Below are 16,734 nucleotides of genomic sequence, written 5' to 3' on the forward strand. Positions count from 1 at the left end.
GTTTGCTTATACTTCAAAACAAATTCAATTGCACTTCTTGTGCCTTCAAGCGTTAGTTTGACCGGATAACACTTCTCAAATTCTCTAGAGTACAAGCTCTCTTTCGTACAAACTCAACCACTTGGATATCCATCAGAGATTAGCTTAGCAGGATAACTTTCTTCTTTTTCACACATTTTAGAGTACACGCTCTTTTCCGCTTAAGCTCAATCATCTGGTTACCAATTCACTCATCCTCAAATCATAATTTTAGCAGGCTTCTCTCATACAAATCAGAGTCCTACGCTCTCTTCTGCATAAAATCTTTCCTCTGCGCCCCTCTTAGGTCACAGATCTCTTGCTTGAACGCACTACTTTTTTTCTTTTACAAATCTTCGCACGTATTTTATCATTCCATCAAAGCAATATTGCTCGTAAATCTTATCTAGGGTTTTTTGCCACCCCAAGTGCATTACAGCCTCGTGAACATGATTAACCACCGATCACCTAAATGCCCTGGGTACGACTGGCAAGCATCATGTCTTCCCATTTCTTTGAATTTTACGATGCAGCAAACTATTCCTGATTTCATAAGAATTAGCTATTTCTTTCTGCATTTCATTACTATTTAACTCGGTCATGATTTACGATATGTCTTGATCACGCTTCTGTTCTGATATAAGCCAGTTGTGGGTTATAGTTGCCAAGTCAACTCGTACCTCCACTACCTTACTCAAACCTTTCTGCTCTACTATAGTGACGGGATTCCTAGAAAAGCAATCAGCGTGAGCCATTTAGCTCCCTTTCTTGTATTCCACCTGGAATTCGTATGACTGCAGGAATGACCACCAAAGATGAACCCGTGGTGTCAATGCCGCTTTCTTTTGACTTGCACTAACAGAATTACAATCCATATATACTGTGAACTTTCTGCCGCTTAAATAATGTCGGAAATTTCTGACCGCGTTGTACACCGCCAATGTCTCGAGTTCATACGAGTGATATTTTGACTCGGGTATTGTGGTGCATTTACTGTAGTACTGAACTACACGGCGCTGACCATCTACCATGTGTAATAGCATTGGCGCTAGCATCCGTATGCAGCTCTATTGGTAAATTGGGATCAAATATGATCAACACGGGGTCACTTGTTAGCACGTTAATAATTTTTTTTCGAATTTCCTCATGCTTTTCGCTCTACTCAAATTCGTTCATTTTTTATGTTAGCAGATAAAGAGGCTTCATTACTTCTGAGAAGTGTGGCAAATTTCCTAAAGTAAGACTCTAAACCTATGAATAGTTTGTGTGACTGATTCTGGTTTGGGCAGTTGGGTTAGTGATTGTATTTTTCGAGGATTGGGGTTTAGCTCGCCATCTCTTATAAGAAAACCTAAGTACTCCATCTCCGTTTGCCGAAATTGGCACTTTTTAATGTTAAAGGAAAATCCTGACTTTGATAACACGCTTAGAACTGTTTCCAATCTCTCAAATGCTTCCTCTATAGTACTAGAAACAATTAATACGTCATCGATGTAGACTACTGCGTATTTATTAACCATATCCCCTAAGGCTCGAACTATGGCACGTTGAAAGACTGACGAAGCGTTTTTGAGGCCAAAGGGCATGGCTAAAATTTCATATTGACCCTCTGGGGTAATGAATGCAGTTCGCTCAACCGAATCGGAGTGAATTGGCACCTGATAGAAGCCACTGGCCATGTCTAGGCTAGAGCGATATTTACCGCCTTGCAGGCGATCTATTTGGTCTGATATTAATGGCAAGGGGTATCTATCTGACACAGTATTTGCGTTGAATTCTCGATAATCTATGCATAGTCTGTCACTGCCGTCCTTCTTTTTATACCCTTTCAGAGGGTATTATAATTTTGGTCAAAAGTGTGCAACGCAGTGAAGGAGACATCTCCGACCCTATAAAGTATATATATTCTTGATCAGAATCACCTCCTGAGTCGATATGAGCATGTCCGTCTGTCCGTCTGTCCGTCTGTCTGTCTGTCGGTTTCTACGCAAACTAGTCTCTCAGTTTTGGAGCTATCGAGTTGAAACTTTGCACACATCCTTTTTTTCCTTGCAGGTAGTATATAAGTCGGAACGGCCGGGATCGGTCGACTATATCCTATAGCTGCCATATAACTGATTGATAGGAAATGCCATAACTTTGGTGTTTTTTAAGTTAGAGGGTTGGGAATTTATGCACATGTTATATTTGAAAATATCTTATGTACAAAATTTCATTAGGATCGGCCGACTATATCCTATAGCTGTCATAGAACGATCGGAATTGGCATAACTTTGGTGTTTTTTAAGTATGAAAGATGGAACTTGGTACAGATTACTTTTTGGGCAAAATAATTCGATATGCCAAATTTCATTTCAGGATCGGCCGACTATATACGATCCGCTATATATCTAATAATATAAGATGCGTGACGCCACCTAGCGGACTGCGACTGAACTGCAAGGGTATATCAACTTCGGCTCCGCCCGAAGTTAGCTTTTCTTTCTTGTTTACAAGTAACATTGGACTAGAGAAAGGGGAGCTACTTGGTCTAATTACGTTGGATTCTAGCATTTGCTGAATCTTTTCTCTTACTATTTCTTTCTCACTCTCGCTAAGACGATATGGTCGTCTCTGTACTATTTTGTTTACGTCCACTAAACGGATTTCTAAAGAACCTGTAGTAACACATCTATTTGGAATGTCATCAATGAGAAATTTGGAATATTTGGCCAGTATGTCGTTTAATTTTAACTTATCGCTATTACTTAACTCTATTACTAACATTACTTTTATGATCTATTGCATTTACATTTTAATCATTGTTTAAAGACAACACGGTTTGAGTTCTGTAAATATCGAATCTATCTCTTTCTAAAGTTACTCCAAAACCAAGCTCAAAAATGTCTTGTCCAATTATCATATTGGACTACGTGAAATGACGATTCAAAATTAAACTCAGAAATTTGTATGGTGGACAGAATTTGCATATTGCTCTTGCAATATTGTCGCCTATGCCTCTCAAAACAACCATGTTATGGATTCTTTTACCGGCGAGCTTGGCGCCGACTGTTTCTTGTAGTGAACGCTACACGCTGGAGTGTGGGGTCAATTTGGGATGCATGAGCCAAGACTAGGGATATGGCGATCTCCTCATGGGTCATTGATTTCCACTTGGTCAATAATGATGTAATTAGGCGACTGGAATACACTTAGAGGCATTCATTTGCATTAGGACGTCCCTTGAGCATATAGAGCAACACTGCTGCCGGCGTCTCGTTGCCTTCGTAGCGTTCCATAAATAATTCTCGGAATAGCGACCAGCTCATTCCAGGAAAACAAATTTGCGACAGCCACTGCGATGCACCACCGAGCAGCGATTTGCTGAGCGTCATCACCAAGGATGCACCTTCATGTGGATGTTCACTTAGAATCATGTCCGCCGTTTTGCACCATGCTGCCGCGTCACTTCTGCAACTTCGGAGTTGAATGTCGGTAACATCGCGGATGCGGCGCGCGTGTTAGGTTGCGGTGTGCCTTTTAGTAGTTCGGTTAACACTCTATTTTGCGATTCTAATAGTCTGCGCCAGCTATTTTCCGAGTTATCTTGTAGGGGCGGTGATCTCGCTTCTGATGCACAATGGGTAAAAAATCCGATTTTGGTGCATAAACCTATTTTTTTTCCTAATTAATTTTTATGAATGACCCATACTAATCGAATCTAGATATCTTCATTTGAAAAAACCCGCTTTCAAAACATTTTTGGTGGCAACCCTGTAGTGTTGCCACTCAAACAAATTTAGCTGCTTGAGAGACCCTGCAATGTTGTTAAATTGGCGCGAAAAACTGGTAAACTTTGAGTGCTTGCTGCTTTGTGTGAAAAAAAAGTTTTAAAAATCTAAAAATGGAAATTCCTTGCGAAGGTAATTATTAATGCAAATTAGCTTAAACATTTGTTGTTATATGTCTTGTTGTCCAACTGTGAACTGTTTCATATGTGTATCTTTTTAGATTTGAACTAACAATTGTGTTTGTGTTTTGTGGAGAATAACTTATTAATGGCACAGCCTTGCAAAAGAGTAAGAACGAGAAATTAACTACAAAAGTGTCCTTGTTGTCATACAATTAACCATTTTTGCTCCTTTTTGCTCCTTTTTGGTAAACTTGCGTTTATCCAGGCACATATGTGTTTGGTCACGGGGCTCTTCTTGCAATTTGGGAAAGCAACAAACGCTCGCGAGAAGCCTTGGAGACTTACATATTCGACAAATTGAATGACGATCATCAAATCGAAACAATAAACCAAAAAATATTAAATAAAATTACTAACTTTATTAATTACATTAATAAACATTTGCCACGATGCTGCCGAAACATAAAGCGATTTAGACAAAAACACGCCATGTGGCTAGCCGGCAATATGACTATACGACTTTTTGATATAAATGAATCCCCACAGAAGAAAGGTGGTCGTCCGAAATTGACATATGAAGCTGCTGGTAAACGACTCAAAATAAAGCTGGCATCTGAACTTGCGATAGAAAATCAAAATTCAACCCCTTTGTTACTACACGCTGCTAACATTTCTGCCAGAAAATCAACTGAAAATGAAGTTATAAAAAAATCTGATAGAACTGGATTGCTGGCTCCGAGTCCAATTACTCCTGAAAAGGCATTCGCTTTTTTTATGGAAAATGGGTTTACTAAGCAGCAATACATAAATGTAAAACAACTTAGTAAACAACATGGCTGCGACATTTACCCCTCTTATTCGAAAATAGCCGAGGAGAAATTAAAATGTAGACCTGCTGGAATAGAATGCACCGAAAATGAAGCAAAAGTTTCCATGCAAAACTTATTGAACCATACCGCTTCAAGAATATTACTGATGCAAAAGGAAGTTTGTGAAATACTTTCAGATGTTACTCAGTGTACTCTTATTTTTAGCTATGGGTTTGATGGGTCTACTGGTCACAGTTTATACAAACAAAAATTAAGCATCGCAGAGTCTCAATCTTTAGATGATTCTCTATTTGTTACATCAATTATTCCCATAAAAATGATAGATCAAAAACAAAGAGTCATTTGGTTAAATAAATCGCCTCAGTCCATACGATTTTGCCGTCCTCTAAAAATAGCATACTTAAAGGAAACAACGTCTCTTATATTAGAAGAAAAAGAAAACTTGGACAATCAGATTAAAAACCTGGATTTATACGTGCATGCTTTTCAATCGAATGCAATTTTTGTAAAATTCGATGGGCACCTAACACTTATAGACGGCAAGGTCTTAAATATATTAACAGGAACAAATTCCTGCCAGTCGTGTCCAATGTGTGGGGCAAAGCCCACCCAGCTTCTTACTACAAGTGATTTTTATTCCAAAATATTTGTTATGAAGCCACATACGGATCAGTATGGATTAAGTTCCCTTCATGCATGGATTCGCTTTTTTGAATTCTTGCTTAAAATATCATACAGAATTGAGCTTAGAAAGTGGCATGTTAAGGGAAATGACAAAATCGAATTGGAGGCACGAAAATATAAAGTTCAAGCAGCGTTTTGGAAAGATATGGGGCTTCATGTGGACAAGCCGAGACAAAATGGCAGTGGCAATACAAATGACGGAAATACGGCGAGGCGGGCATTCTCCAACCCAAAATTATTGTCCTCTATACTAGGAATAGATCACAATTTGATTCAGCGCCTACATATAATTTTGATAGCCATAAATTGTCATTACCCTATAAATTCAGAAAAGTTCAAATTATTCTGTTTTGAAACTTTTACTATATATAGGAGCAATTATTTTTGGTACCCCATGTCGCCAACAGTACACAAAATTTTAGTACATGGATACATTATCATTGAAAAATCAATTGTTCCTGTTGGCTCCTTAGCAGAAAGTGCATCAGAAGCAAGACACAAGCTTTTCAAGGCTGACCGGCAAAATCATGCCAGAAAATGTAGCCGGATTGACAATATGTCAGATGTCTTTCACAGAGCTATGGATTCGTCTGATCCTTTACTGTCTAGTTCTTGGTTCACAAAAACCAACAGGATGCCTCTGCCAGCAGAGGTTGTCGATCTTTTGGATTCGCCAATCATATCCCCAGGTGTTGGCCACAAAAACGGAAGTACATCCCAAAACTCGTGCGCAGAAGACACAGATGAAGAAAATGGCAACGATGATGTAAGTGACACTTTTGAAATCGAATTAGAGGAAGAGGTACCAGACGATATTGAAAACTAAAACACAAGGAAAAGAGTAAGTTAAAATTTTTAAGTTATTAAAAAAATGTTATCCAATTTTTTTTCAGTGTTTGTAAAATTTAACAATAGATTCTAAATACGTAACAGATTTTAATTTTATTTTTCTATAATGTAATACCAAATGTGATTCAAATTATAATTTGTAACAATTTCTTAAATAAAAGTGAATTTTTAACCACTGAGCGGTACGCAAATTAAAAAAAAAACAAAAACCAAAATTTTGTTTTAGTTAAAATAATACAACAAAAAAAGTTTCAAGTCAATATCTTATAAACTAGAGTTTATGCACCAAAAACGGGATTTTTGCCCACAGTGTGATGTCGGGAAATATTGGTCGTTTTTCTCACTCATTTTCTATTTCACCACGCGCAGCGAGTCGCAACGATATTCTTTTATGTCCGTTCACTTCGGATGGCTGTTCTTAATTGCCTTCCCTTTCCTCTTCCTTCTTTCCATCATTGCGCCACACTCAGCAGGGCTTTACTCTCCTTCCCTACCGAGCTCTTATTCAAATAAGCTTCTCTCTCTTCATTCTTTCCTCATTTGCAATGCTCTTTTATTTCGTCTTAGCCTATACACTTAACTTATAATCAATCAGTAAATAATATTTTAAATTAAATCTAACTCATCTACGACATATAAATAATGTATAATACATATATATATATAAATATATATATGTTATAATAAATATATATATATAAATATATATATGTTATAATAAATATATATATATAAATATATATATATATATGTATATATATAAAAATGTTTATATGTTTAAAATTTATAAAGATTTAAATTTCTACTTTCGAGAAGAGTTCCAAAGATATCGTTGGTAGGGGTTGCCAGTTTATTATCTTATTAGGTCATAAGTCAAAAATTTTAATTCTTTAAATTACTAATTCGGTATATTACGCCATAAAAATTCCTTATCTAGTAAAATTAGTTCAATTTATTTCCACGGGACCCGCGGGACCATATTTTCTATGATATATATTAAAAAAATTTTGTTTTTAGGTGAACAACCCGCAGCCATGCAAACTAGTGGTGCGAGAAGGTCACGTGGCGACACTGCAACGATTATATTCATATCAATAAAAATTTTATATATTTCACGTCTTTACATAGATGTAAATCCAAAAGGGAGATGACTAATTGTTCCATAAAAACAAAATTACGTTAAGGTAAGAATAATACTTATTTATTAACTACGATTTGGCATATTAAATTACTATAATTAAAATTAAGCCTAAAATATTCGAATAGATATTCAACAACACACGCACATAGCAAAAAATCTCCATGCATAGTTTCAACTGCTCCATAACCTTTGGGCTCCCCTGAATCAAAGTCCAGAACAAACATAAATTCCATTACTCACAGTTTCCGAGGTACACCTAAGAGAGGGAATTGATCAAATTTTACCATGTATTGAATTATGTAGAACGTGTAATTGCGTTGACCATAATTTTTTTAGTACATAGTATTTTTCAAATGTATGTATACCAGGGCTCTGGCAAGAATGATCGGATAACGTCCATCAAAATCCAGCTGGTCAACATCGGCTGGGTTAAAGGCAGTAAAAACATAACGCCATTTCATTGCTTTGGTGAGCTCCTGTGTGGAAGGGACGCGATTAAAACAAGTTAAATCGAGCTGGTTCGTTATGAGTCCAGGATAGGGCAACCGAGGAGTCACACCAACAATAACAATAATCTCCTTTATAAGTTCCAACAACAGCAACTTCAGCCATCAGTCTTGCTAGTAACTCAGCTCCAGATAGTTTCAGCTTCGGTAATGTATGAGTCTTTATTGGTGCCACTCGACTCTTTGAGCATATCAGACACTGACAATACATATACGCAAGCTTCATACGCATCCAAACTAGCGTCGCTAAATCCGTGGACCTCCAACCTTTCTTGGCAGGGAATGACTAAACGAGGAAACTTAATTCGCTGAGTTTGGTCAAAACTGGAAAAGAATTGCAACCACTAGGAGATATGGGATTGGAATGAAGCCTTTTGTTGATATACCCCAGATAGGTAGCAGCTTATATTTTTATATATATATCGGATCGTATATAGTTGGCCGATACTTATGAGAATTTCAATTCAATTAATTCATCATCAATTCAGAAATTTTGTTATAATGCAGGTCACCGCCCGTCTCCAGATACCCAGGCGGTCTCCCTTTGGCTCTTCCAAATGAATTTATTCTTTTTTTGCATTTTCTAAACACAACAGCGCTGTCGTGGGCCGCTACGTTCCCCGCTGTTTCCGCTCTCTCCTACGTCTTTCGAGCGCGGCCGCGCTGGCGCCCACGTCACTGTTACGTTCAACGCAGTTTCCTCTTTCTGCTTCTTCCGTGCGCCAAGCCGTGCTGGTTCGACGGCCCCCGCTGCTACCCCCTCATGCCGTCTATATTTCAAACGCATTTCTTTCCTTCCGCACTTTCTAAACACAGCTGGCCCTTCCGGAACCGTTCCGTTACACGCCGTCTCCTCTTTCTTCTTTGTCCGTGTGCGCAGTCGTGCTAGCTTGCCTGCCCCCCGCTGTTGCTCCCTCTGGCATGGTGTAACATCGGGCGGGGGCCTACGTGGCAGCCCTACTTTATAGAAGAACCCTATTTCCATATTTCAGGGCGGGTTTTGGCGGTCTGGCAATAGGCATAAAGCTGAGAAAACCGCGAAGAAGTAGCTTTCTTTTGCGTTTCTAACACGAAGTGAAGAAGATCGTTCGGACAAAATAAGGCGGCAAATAAATCAAGAAACTCTAGAGAAAGGTCACCCACTCAGGGCTCATTGCACTGTGAGGAGTTGTTGCGGGACTGACGAAAGCACGAGAAGCAGTGACAAATTACGACGGAGCGTTCGCGGCGCTTTTAAGGCGAGCTCCGCAGTGAGTTGGAGTCGGTCCTAACCTTACGTAGTGTAGAATTGAAAAGGATGTGTCTTATCCAGTTGATTGATTCGGGCTCCACACGCTTATGTAGAATTAAAAAGGATATGTCTTATCCAGTTAAGTGTCTTTATTCGAATGATTTAATGCTTTTTTACACTAAGGCTTGCTAGCTGTCGACGCAGCGGCAGACCAACCGTTTTATATATTTTATATATAAGTAAAGATACAATATGTAGAAACAGGCAAGAAGTTATGCATGCACATATGTATATAAGTGGTCAGCGTGGGAACCATGCTGATTCGGCTCTAAATGGTGAATGCAATTGCATATCATATTACATATGCACTTGAAATGTGTTTGGGCACTTGGCACGCTGTCGCTGAGTACATTGTTATTGGTATAACAATGAAGTGTTGCGACTTCGGCTAACAAAGTGTTGCCGCTCAACATTTATGTTGTGTAATAGAACTCATGTGTTTTTTTTTATGTATTTTTATACCCTTGCAGAGGGTATTATAATTTTGGTCAAGAGTGTGCAACGCAGTGAAGGACCCTATAAAGTATATATATTCTTGATCAGGATCACCTCCTGAGTGGATATAAGCATGTCCACAAAGAAAACGACAAAGAAAATGAAATTAATTAAAAATATTTGTGTACTAAAGATATTTATATTTATTTATGTAAAACACCCCCAAACCATAACATTTCCCCCACCATGCTTCACACTTTCCCTGATATGGGTTCTATTTAGCTTTTCCCCAGGTCTGCGCCAGCAATACTGCTTTCCATCCGATTGCATTCGATTAAATTTTGATTCGTCGGACCATATCACACGTTTCCACTGTTCTGTGGTCCAATTTTTATGATCTCGTGCAAATTTGAGGCGAGCCCTAGCATTCTTTTTGGAAATAGATGGTTTATTTTTTTTCACGGCTGCCTTATACCCTATTTTTTTTAAAGCCCTTCTGGCTTTCCATTGACTAACATTTTTTTTGATTTCCGTCGAACCTCTTTCGGGGTTAAATTTCTATTTTTCCTCATTCTTTGCATCATGAGCCTAGCATCAGAGTCCTTTAAAAGGCGAGGGCGACCACTTAAATTTTTTGACTTCACATTTTTCCTTTTTTGGACTCTAACCACCACTGATTGGCTTATGTTAAGTTTTTTTCCAATGGCACGCGTTGAGAAACCTTGATTTGTTAAAGAAACAATGCTGTTCTCTTGATCTGACGATGTTTTTTTCATTTTATCACCAAAACAAAAAGAAAATTTTAGATCAATGAAGAAACTTTCTTTGACGTGTCGCTCTCTGAGTTATGATGGTGAAAGGTGACTTATTATTACAGGGGTTTCTTTAATAAAAGCAACAATACAGTTCGAATCACGTTAGGTTCTAAACTGAGTATATGCATGTTGCTACTGATTTTAATTTATATCTAGTAAACGGTTTTTTTAATGGTTAAAATAAATATGCCATTTTGTTATGAATAAGATATATAATCTTAGAAAAAAAAGGTATTACCATTTACTTTCTCGTTTATGTGTTATGAGCACCTAAACATCAAATTTTCAACATGTACTCAATTTTGCTCCCTACTGTATATATATTTTATTATCTATGTGTGGCCATACTAAATGTGGTTATGAAATAAAATGTATAAGTCTACCCTTATGAACGGTCTGTTTTTTGTTTTTGCCGTTAATTATTATAATATTATTTCTATCTCCTATTTCCGTTACTTTATACGGACCCGTATTTTTATAATCTAACTAATGACCGGTTTCATTTCTCAATAAAACTTTATCTCCTACTGATATATCTATATTGTTTACTTTCTGATCATATAGTACCTTATTTTTATTCTTATGCTCTTCTATCATTATCCTAGCTCCTTTATATGCTACTTCTAATCTTTATTTACTTTCTTTAGCATAATCAGCTTTAGCATAATACATTATATATTGTTTCTATGCTATTAAATTGTATTGGTAAATTACTTGTTTTACCAAATACTAGCTCATATGGACAATAATTATGTGCCAAAGAAGAGGCCGTGTTGAAACAAAAGACAAAATATTGAATCCATACGTCCCAATCAGTTTTATCAACCGATATATAAGATCGTATGTATTCATTAAAAGTTCTATGACTTCTCTCTATTGTTCCAGCTGTCTGGTGGTGGTGTGCTGTAGACGTAATATTTTTAATATTTAAATACTTGCACAAATTTTCTATAATGGAGCGTTCTTGTTTGGTACAGGTATGGCAACTAAATACTTGGTTAGGTCACATATTAAAATTACTGCATACTCGTTACCATTTTCTGATTTGGGTAGCGGACCAAATATACCAAATTATAGTCATATACCAAAAATAATATCTTTTAATTTTTACTAAAGTTTTTGAAATACCAGTATGACCTCCTTGTATGGGATCGAAATTACACAGAATTGCTTCTTTATCATTTTGTTTTTTTATTATGGTCACCGGGTTGAGCGCTACTCTTAATGTTATAATATTTTATTGCCCATAAATTTGAAATTATCTATTGAAGTATATTCAAAGATAGTTTCCCACGGTGCCACCTTGAGTTGGCTGATTTTATTTATACCGGCTTGCAGTTCAAGCCTACCATAAACATATGGTCTGAAATAAGTTATTGCCCAATGAATTGCTGTCAATTCTTGATCTATTGTACTTTTATTACTTTCACCCTTAGTAAACGATCTTGATGCATAAGAAGTTGGAGTCCATTTTTTTTTTAGTTAAAACCGCTCCACATGCTTGGAGCTTACTTGCATCCGTTATTATGAGCATTTTTTTTTTATGAAATGAGCATTTTTCAGGATGTAACTTAAGGTTGTATTCCCTACATTTCTCAAAAACGTCAGTTAAGTTTTGAAGCATATGCTTTTCGGAACAACCTATAACTATTAAGTCATCCATATAAAGGAATGCTTGTGAAGGTTCTAATCCAGAGAATGCAATAGGCATCATCCTCTGAAATGACTACTAATTACTAATCGCCATTTTTTATTATCAGATCCGGGAAGTGATTTCTTCGGAACTAATAACAGTGGGAAATTTTTAGCTAATTGAGATAAGACAGTTTTTTCTCTATTTTCTGGATTTTTGTGAACTATGTCATAGTTCGAAGGTGGCTCATATCTTGGGATCTTGGTGGTAGAATAATGGAATTATTACCAGAACTGTATGTTATTGGAACATTTTTTTTTTGTTTAAGCTTGATTTTATTTATTGAATCTTCTCTTTATGAGTCTAACAATAAGGTTGCAAATCTTAAAATAATACGTTAACTAACAGTTTAATTTCGAGAGATGCCCCCGCGAGATGATTTGGATGTACTGATAGCCCGTTGTAGTACTTTTTTGTGATCTCTTTTCTGACGAGTAGTATGTCAAGGTCCCTGTGAATGTTTGCATTCCGAACGTACCACGGTGCTCCGGTGATGGTTCAGAACTGTGTTGTATAGGAGCTCGCTAAGGGGCGAGCGGCTATTGATAAGCCAGTGGAGGTTGCTGGCTTTGAGCTTTAAATGAGTTCTTTTGGCTTCAATGTGGCTGCGCCAAGATATATCACTTCATTTGCTACCGGAACCACTGTGTTGTTTAGAATAAGTGGGGGGCAGTCTTGCCTGTTAAGTGTGAACGTTACGTGTTTGCATTTTTGTTCGTTAATTTCGTTAACGTTTAGCAAGTTGCGCCGTTGCTTGCTTGGGGCATCTCGAGCGGCTTAGGATCGCTGTGTCATCAGCAAAAGTGGATGTGGTGAGTTGCATGCTCGTTGGGGTGTCCGCAGTGTCGATAAGGTAGAGTGTTGGTCATAACACGCTGCCTTGAGGAACTCCGGCACTGATGATGTAATCATCGGACATGGCATCATTACATCTTACTGAGAATTTCCTGTTGTAAAGGTATGACTTCAGAAGTTTATGAGTGTTTGTTGGGAGCATTTCTGTTATTTTGTGCATTAAACCTTGTAGCCATACTCAGTCGAAAGCTTGTGATACGTCCAGAAACATCGCAGTGCAGTACTCCCTTTGTTCGAATGCATTTCTGATTTCAGAAGTTATGTGGTTGACTTGCTCGATGGTTCGATGTTTTTTTTTTGAAAACCTTGTTATTGGAACATAAATTGGGAAATTCAAATTGTTTGGTCTCATTATGAACCAATCTTCATTTGGTTTGAAATCTAATTGGCAATTGAATTTCTTCCGAATTATTCTGTGCAACTCTCACATTATTATTTGTGTTACTGTTATTGTGGCCTCGATCCGAGTTGCCACGGCCTTTTGAGTTCCCTCTATATTGGCCTTGCTCATTATTGTTATAATTGGAATTGTTGTAATTATTATTACGACCACGAGAGTTTCCTCTGAAATTTCCACGTCCGCGGTTTCCACCACGCGGTGAATAATTTTTAAAATAAAGGACAGTATTAGGTTGTCCAGTTGCTTCCGTGAAACTGTTTACGAATTTGGATATGGCATCATCATAGTGTAGCTTTGTCTTTATTATTGAAATAGCTAATTGTTCTTTTATTGATTCTATAATCTCCAGTGCATCGAGAAAACTTGCTAAATTTTCTGCTTCACCATCAAATACTGGTATAAGCTTTGTTGCAGTGTTGATAAAATCAGTATTTGATTGTGCCATTGTAATACATTTTTCTTCAACTATGCTCGAGCTATTATCTGAATCTGGAAAATTGTCCAATTCAGACATTAGTATAGATGGGATAGTGAGATTATTTACTTCTCCTTTTTCCAAATCTTATTGAACAATAACTTCTTTTGATTCTGGCTCGTCACTATTTGCAATTATTATTGAAGTATTAAGAATATTAGGTATTGAAATATGTTTTGTTTATGGCTCTTTGTGTATTCATACTTGGATACACATGCATATATATATATATATTTTTATACCCTTGCAGAGGGTATTATAATTTTGGTCAAAAGTGTGCAACGCAGTGAAGGAGACATCTCCGACCCTATAAAGTATATATATTCTTGATCAGGATCACCTCCTGAGTCGATATGAGCATGTCCGTCTGTCCGTCTGTCCGTCTGTCCGTCTGTCTGTCTGTCTGTTTCTACGCAAACTAGTCTCTCAGTTTTAAAGCTATCGAGTTAAAACTTTGCACACATCCTTCTTTCCTTTGCAGGCAGTATATAAGTCGGAACGGCCGGGATCGGTCGACTATATCCTATAGCTGCCATATAACTGATTGATCGGAAATGCCATAACTTTGGTGTTTTTTAAGTTAGAGGGTTGGGACTTTCCACACATGTTATATTTGACCAAAATATCTTATGTACAAAATTTCATAAGGATCGGCCGACTATATCCTATAGCTGTCATAGAACGATCGAAATTGGCATAACTTTGGTGTTTTTTAAGTTAGAAAGATGGGACTCGGTACAGATTCTATTTTGGACAAAATAATCTGATTTGCCAAATTTCATAAGGATCGGCCGACTATATACGATCTGCTATATATCCAATAATATAAGATGCGTGGCGCCACCTAGCGGACTGTGACTCAACTGCAAGGGTATATAAACTTCCGCTCCGCCCGAAGTTAGCTTTCCGTTCTTGTTTTTTTTAAATTTTGTCAAAGTCGTTTGCTTGGCTCATATATCTTTTTTTCAAACATTTATTGTAAAATTTGTTTAATTTATAAAAACGATTGGCACACATTATGACAACAATTACACAGGCCAACAGCAAAAAATCTCCACGCATAATTTTACCTGCTCCATAACCTTTAGGCTCCCCTGAACCAAAGTCCAGAACAAACATAGGTTCTATCACCCACCGTTTCCGCGGTACACCTAAGAGAAGAAATTGATCAAATATTACCATATATTGAATTAGGTAGGCCGTGAAATGGCTACGACCATCATTGTTTCCAGTACATTTCATTTTTGAAATGTATGTGTACCAACTAAAATTAAAAAATGGTATCTAGCAGTTACCATATCTTTGGAATACTCATCCAAAGTTGAAATCTCAGATTTTCTACGTTAAGTTTTGGTCTTCTATGATTTTTCCCCAAACATTTTTCTATGGAAGATTTTTATTTTCTTATTGAAATCAGTAGATCATACCATGTTTTAATTTTGGATTTAAGGAAAAACTCGAAATAATTTTATTGAATTTAATATAGGTGGTTCAACAATATTTTCTTCAATTAAATTGGAGTTTTTAATCTCATATTTTCAAAAAGTCATGGCTATCTACAACTGTTTCTATATTCAAAACGTATCTATTGCAGGTTCAGCTTGTTTAGTAGCTTTACAGAAGTTGTAGATAGCCATGACTTTTTGAAAATATGAGATTAAAAACTCCAATTTAATTGAAGAAAATATTGTTGAACCACCTATATTAAATTCAATAAAATTATTTCGAGTTTTTCCTTAAATCCAAAATTAAAACATGGTATGATCTACTGATTTCAATAAGAAAATAAAAATCTTCCATAGAAAAATGTTTGGGGAAAAATCATAGAAGACCAAAACTTAACGTAGAAAATCTGAGATTTCAACTTTGGATGAGTATTCCAAAGATATGGTAACTGCTAGATACCATTTTTTAATTTTAGTTGGTACACATACATTTCAAAAATGAAATGTACTGGAAACAATGATGGTCGTAGCCATTACACGGCCTACATAATTCAATATATGGTAAAATTTGATAAATTTCTTCTCTTAGGTGTACCGCGGAAACGGTGGGTGATAGAATCTATGTTTGTTCTGGACTTTGGTTCAGGGGAGCCTAAAGATTATGGAGCAGGTAAAATTATGCGTGGAGGAAAAAAAAAGTTGGAAATTGTCGGCCTGTGTTATTAATAGAATAATATTTACAAATTCCAAATTAATGTTATTTGGCTCAACTTTTTTTATTACTTTAGCAGTGGAATCCACTGACCAATACAATACAATACACTGTACAATTATAATTATAGTTATAATTATCAACTATTTCCTCACTGAATTTACTTATCGAATTACTTCTCATCTATTCTTTCTTATATATTTTTTTTTGTTTCTTTTACATTTATCCTACCTTTTCTTTCGCATAGCTTTACGGGCTATACTTCTAAACGAGCGGAAATGGTTCCGCACGCTTTTACTAGAATTTGGTCTTATATTTTATATTATATATATGAGTACAGGCATGCTCCGGTTATCTAGTGACCCGTATCTTCTACGTCAGCTGGTCGTCGCCGGTTGGCTTCACTGACGGTCCTTTGTAGGCGAAAATGGCGGTTTGCCCCTCTCGCTGTTGATCTGCTGCAGATGTCCGGGGCCTAGTGGCTCAGGCGGGCCGGTGCCGGTCTTCCCACTAGTCTTGGGCTTCAGGCATGCGCAATTGCAGGCCGCAGAGTAGAGTGGTTCGGGGCAGTCGGCTGGGTGGTGTTTTTGTGATAACAGCCACTTAATGTGTGCTATTCTTTTGTTCACCTTATTTTTAACACCTCCGCGTCTTCCCATTGATTGCACTCAACTCACTTAGTTATTTCTATTC

The 16,734-nt window shown here is 37.0% G+C and overlaps 2 protein-coding genes across 4 annotated transcripts in view; both read left to right on the forward strand.

Moving 5' to 3' along the window:
- Nucleotides 1-16,734, forward strand: part of LOC6504350 (zwei Ig domain protein zig-8) — a 171,717-nt gene that overhangs the window by 123,906 nt on the left and 31,077 nt on the right. For all 3 annotated transcript variants that reach the window (XM_014903925.3, XM_014903928.3, XM_044717766.1), the window contains one exon: nt 7,291-7,457. In XM_014903925.3, the coding sequence (XP_014759411.1) occupies nt 7,291-7,424 (134 nt within the window). In that variant the 3' untranslated portion in view covers nt 7,425-7,457. The remainder of the gene's footprint in view (nt 1-7,290; nt 7,458-16,734) is intronic.
- LOC116656340 lies at nt 3,736-6,276 on the forward strand. The gene is made up of 2 exons (XM_032455762.2): nt 3,736-4,076; nt 4,176-6,276. The coding sequence occupies exon 2, from the start codon at nt 4,400-4,402 to the stop codon at nt 6,248-6,250; it is 1,851 nt and encodes a 616-aa protein (XP_032311653.1). The 5' UTR covers nt 3,736-4,076; nt 4,176-4,399; the 3' UTR covers nt 6,251-6,276.

The sequence above is a fragment of the Drosophila ananassae genome, assembly GCF_017639315.1.
Source record: "Drosophila ananassae strain 14024-0371.13 chromosome 4 unlocalized genomic scaffold, ASM1763931v2 tig00000061, whole genome shotgun sequence".
Taxonomy (NCBI): Eukaryota; Metazoa; Arthropoda; class Insecta; order Diptera; family Drosophilidae; genus Drosophila; species Drosophila ananassae.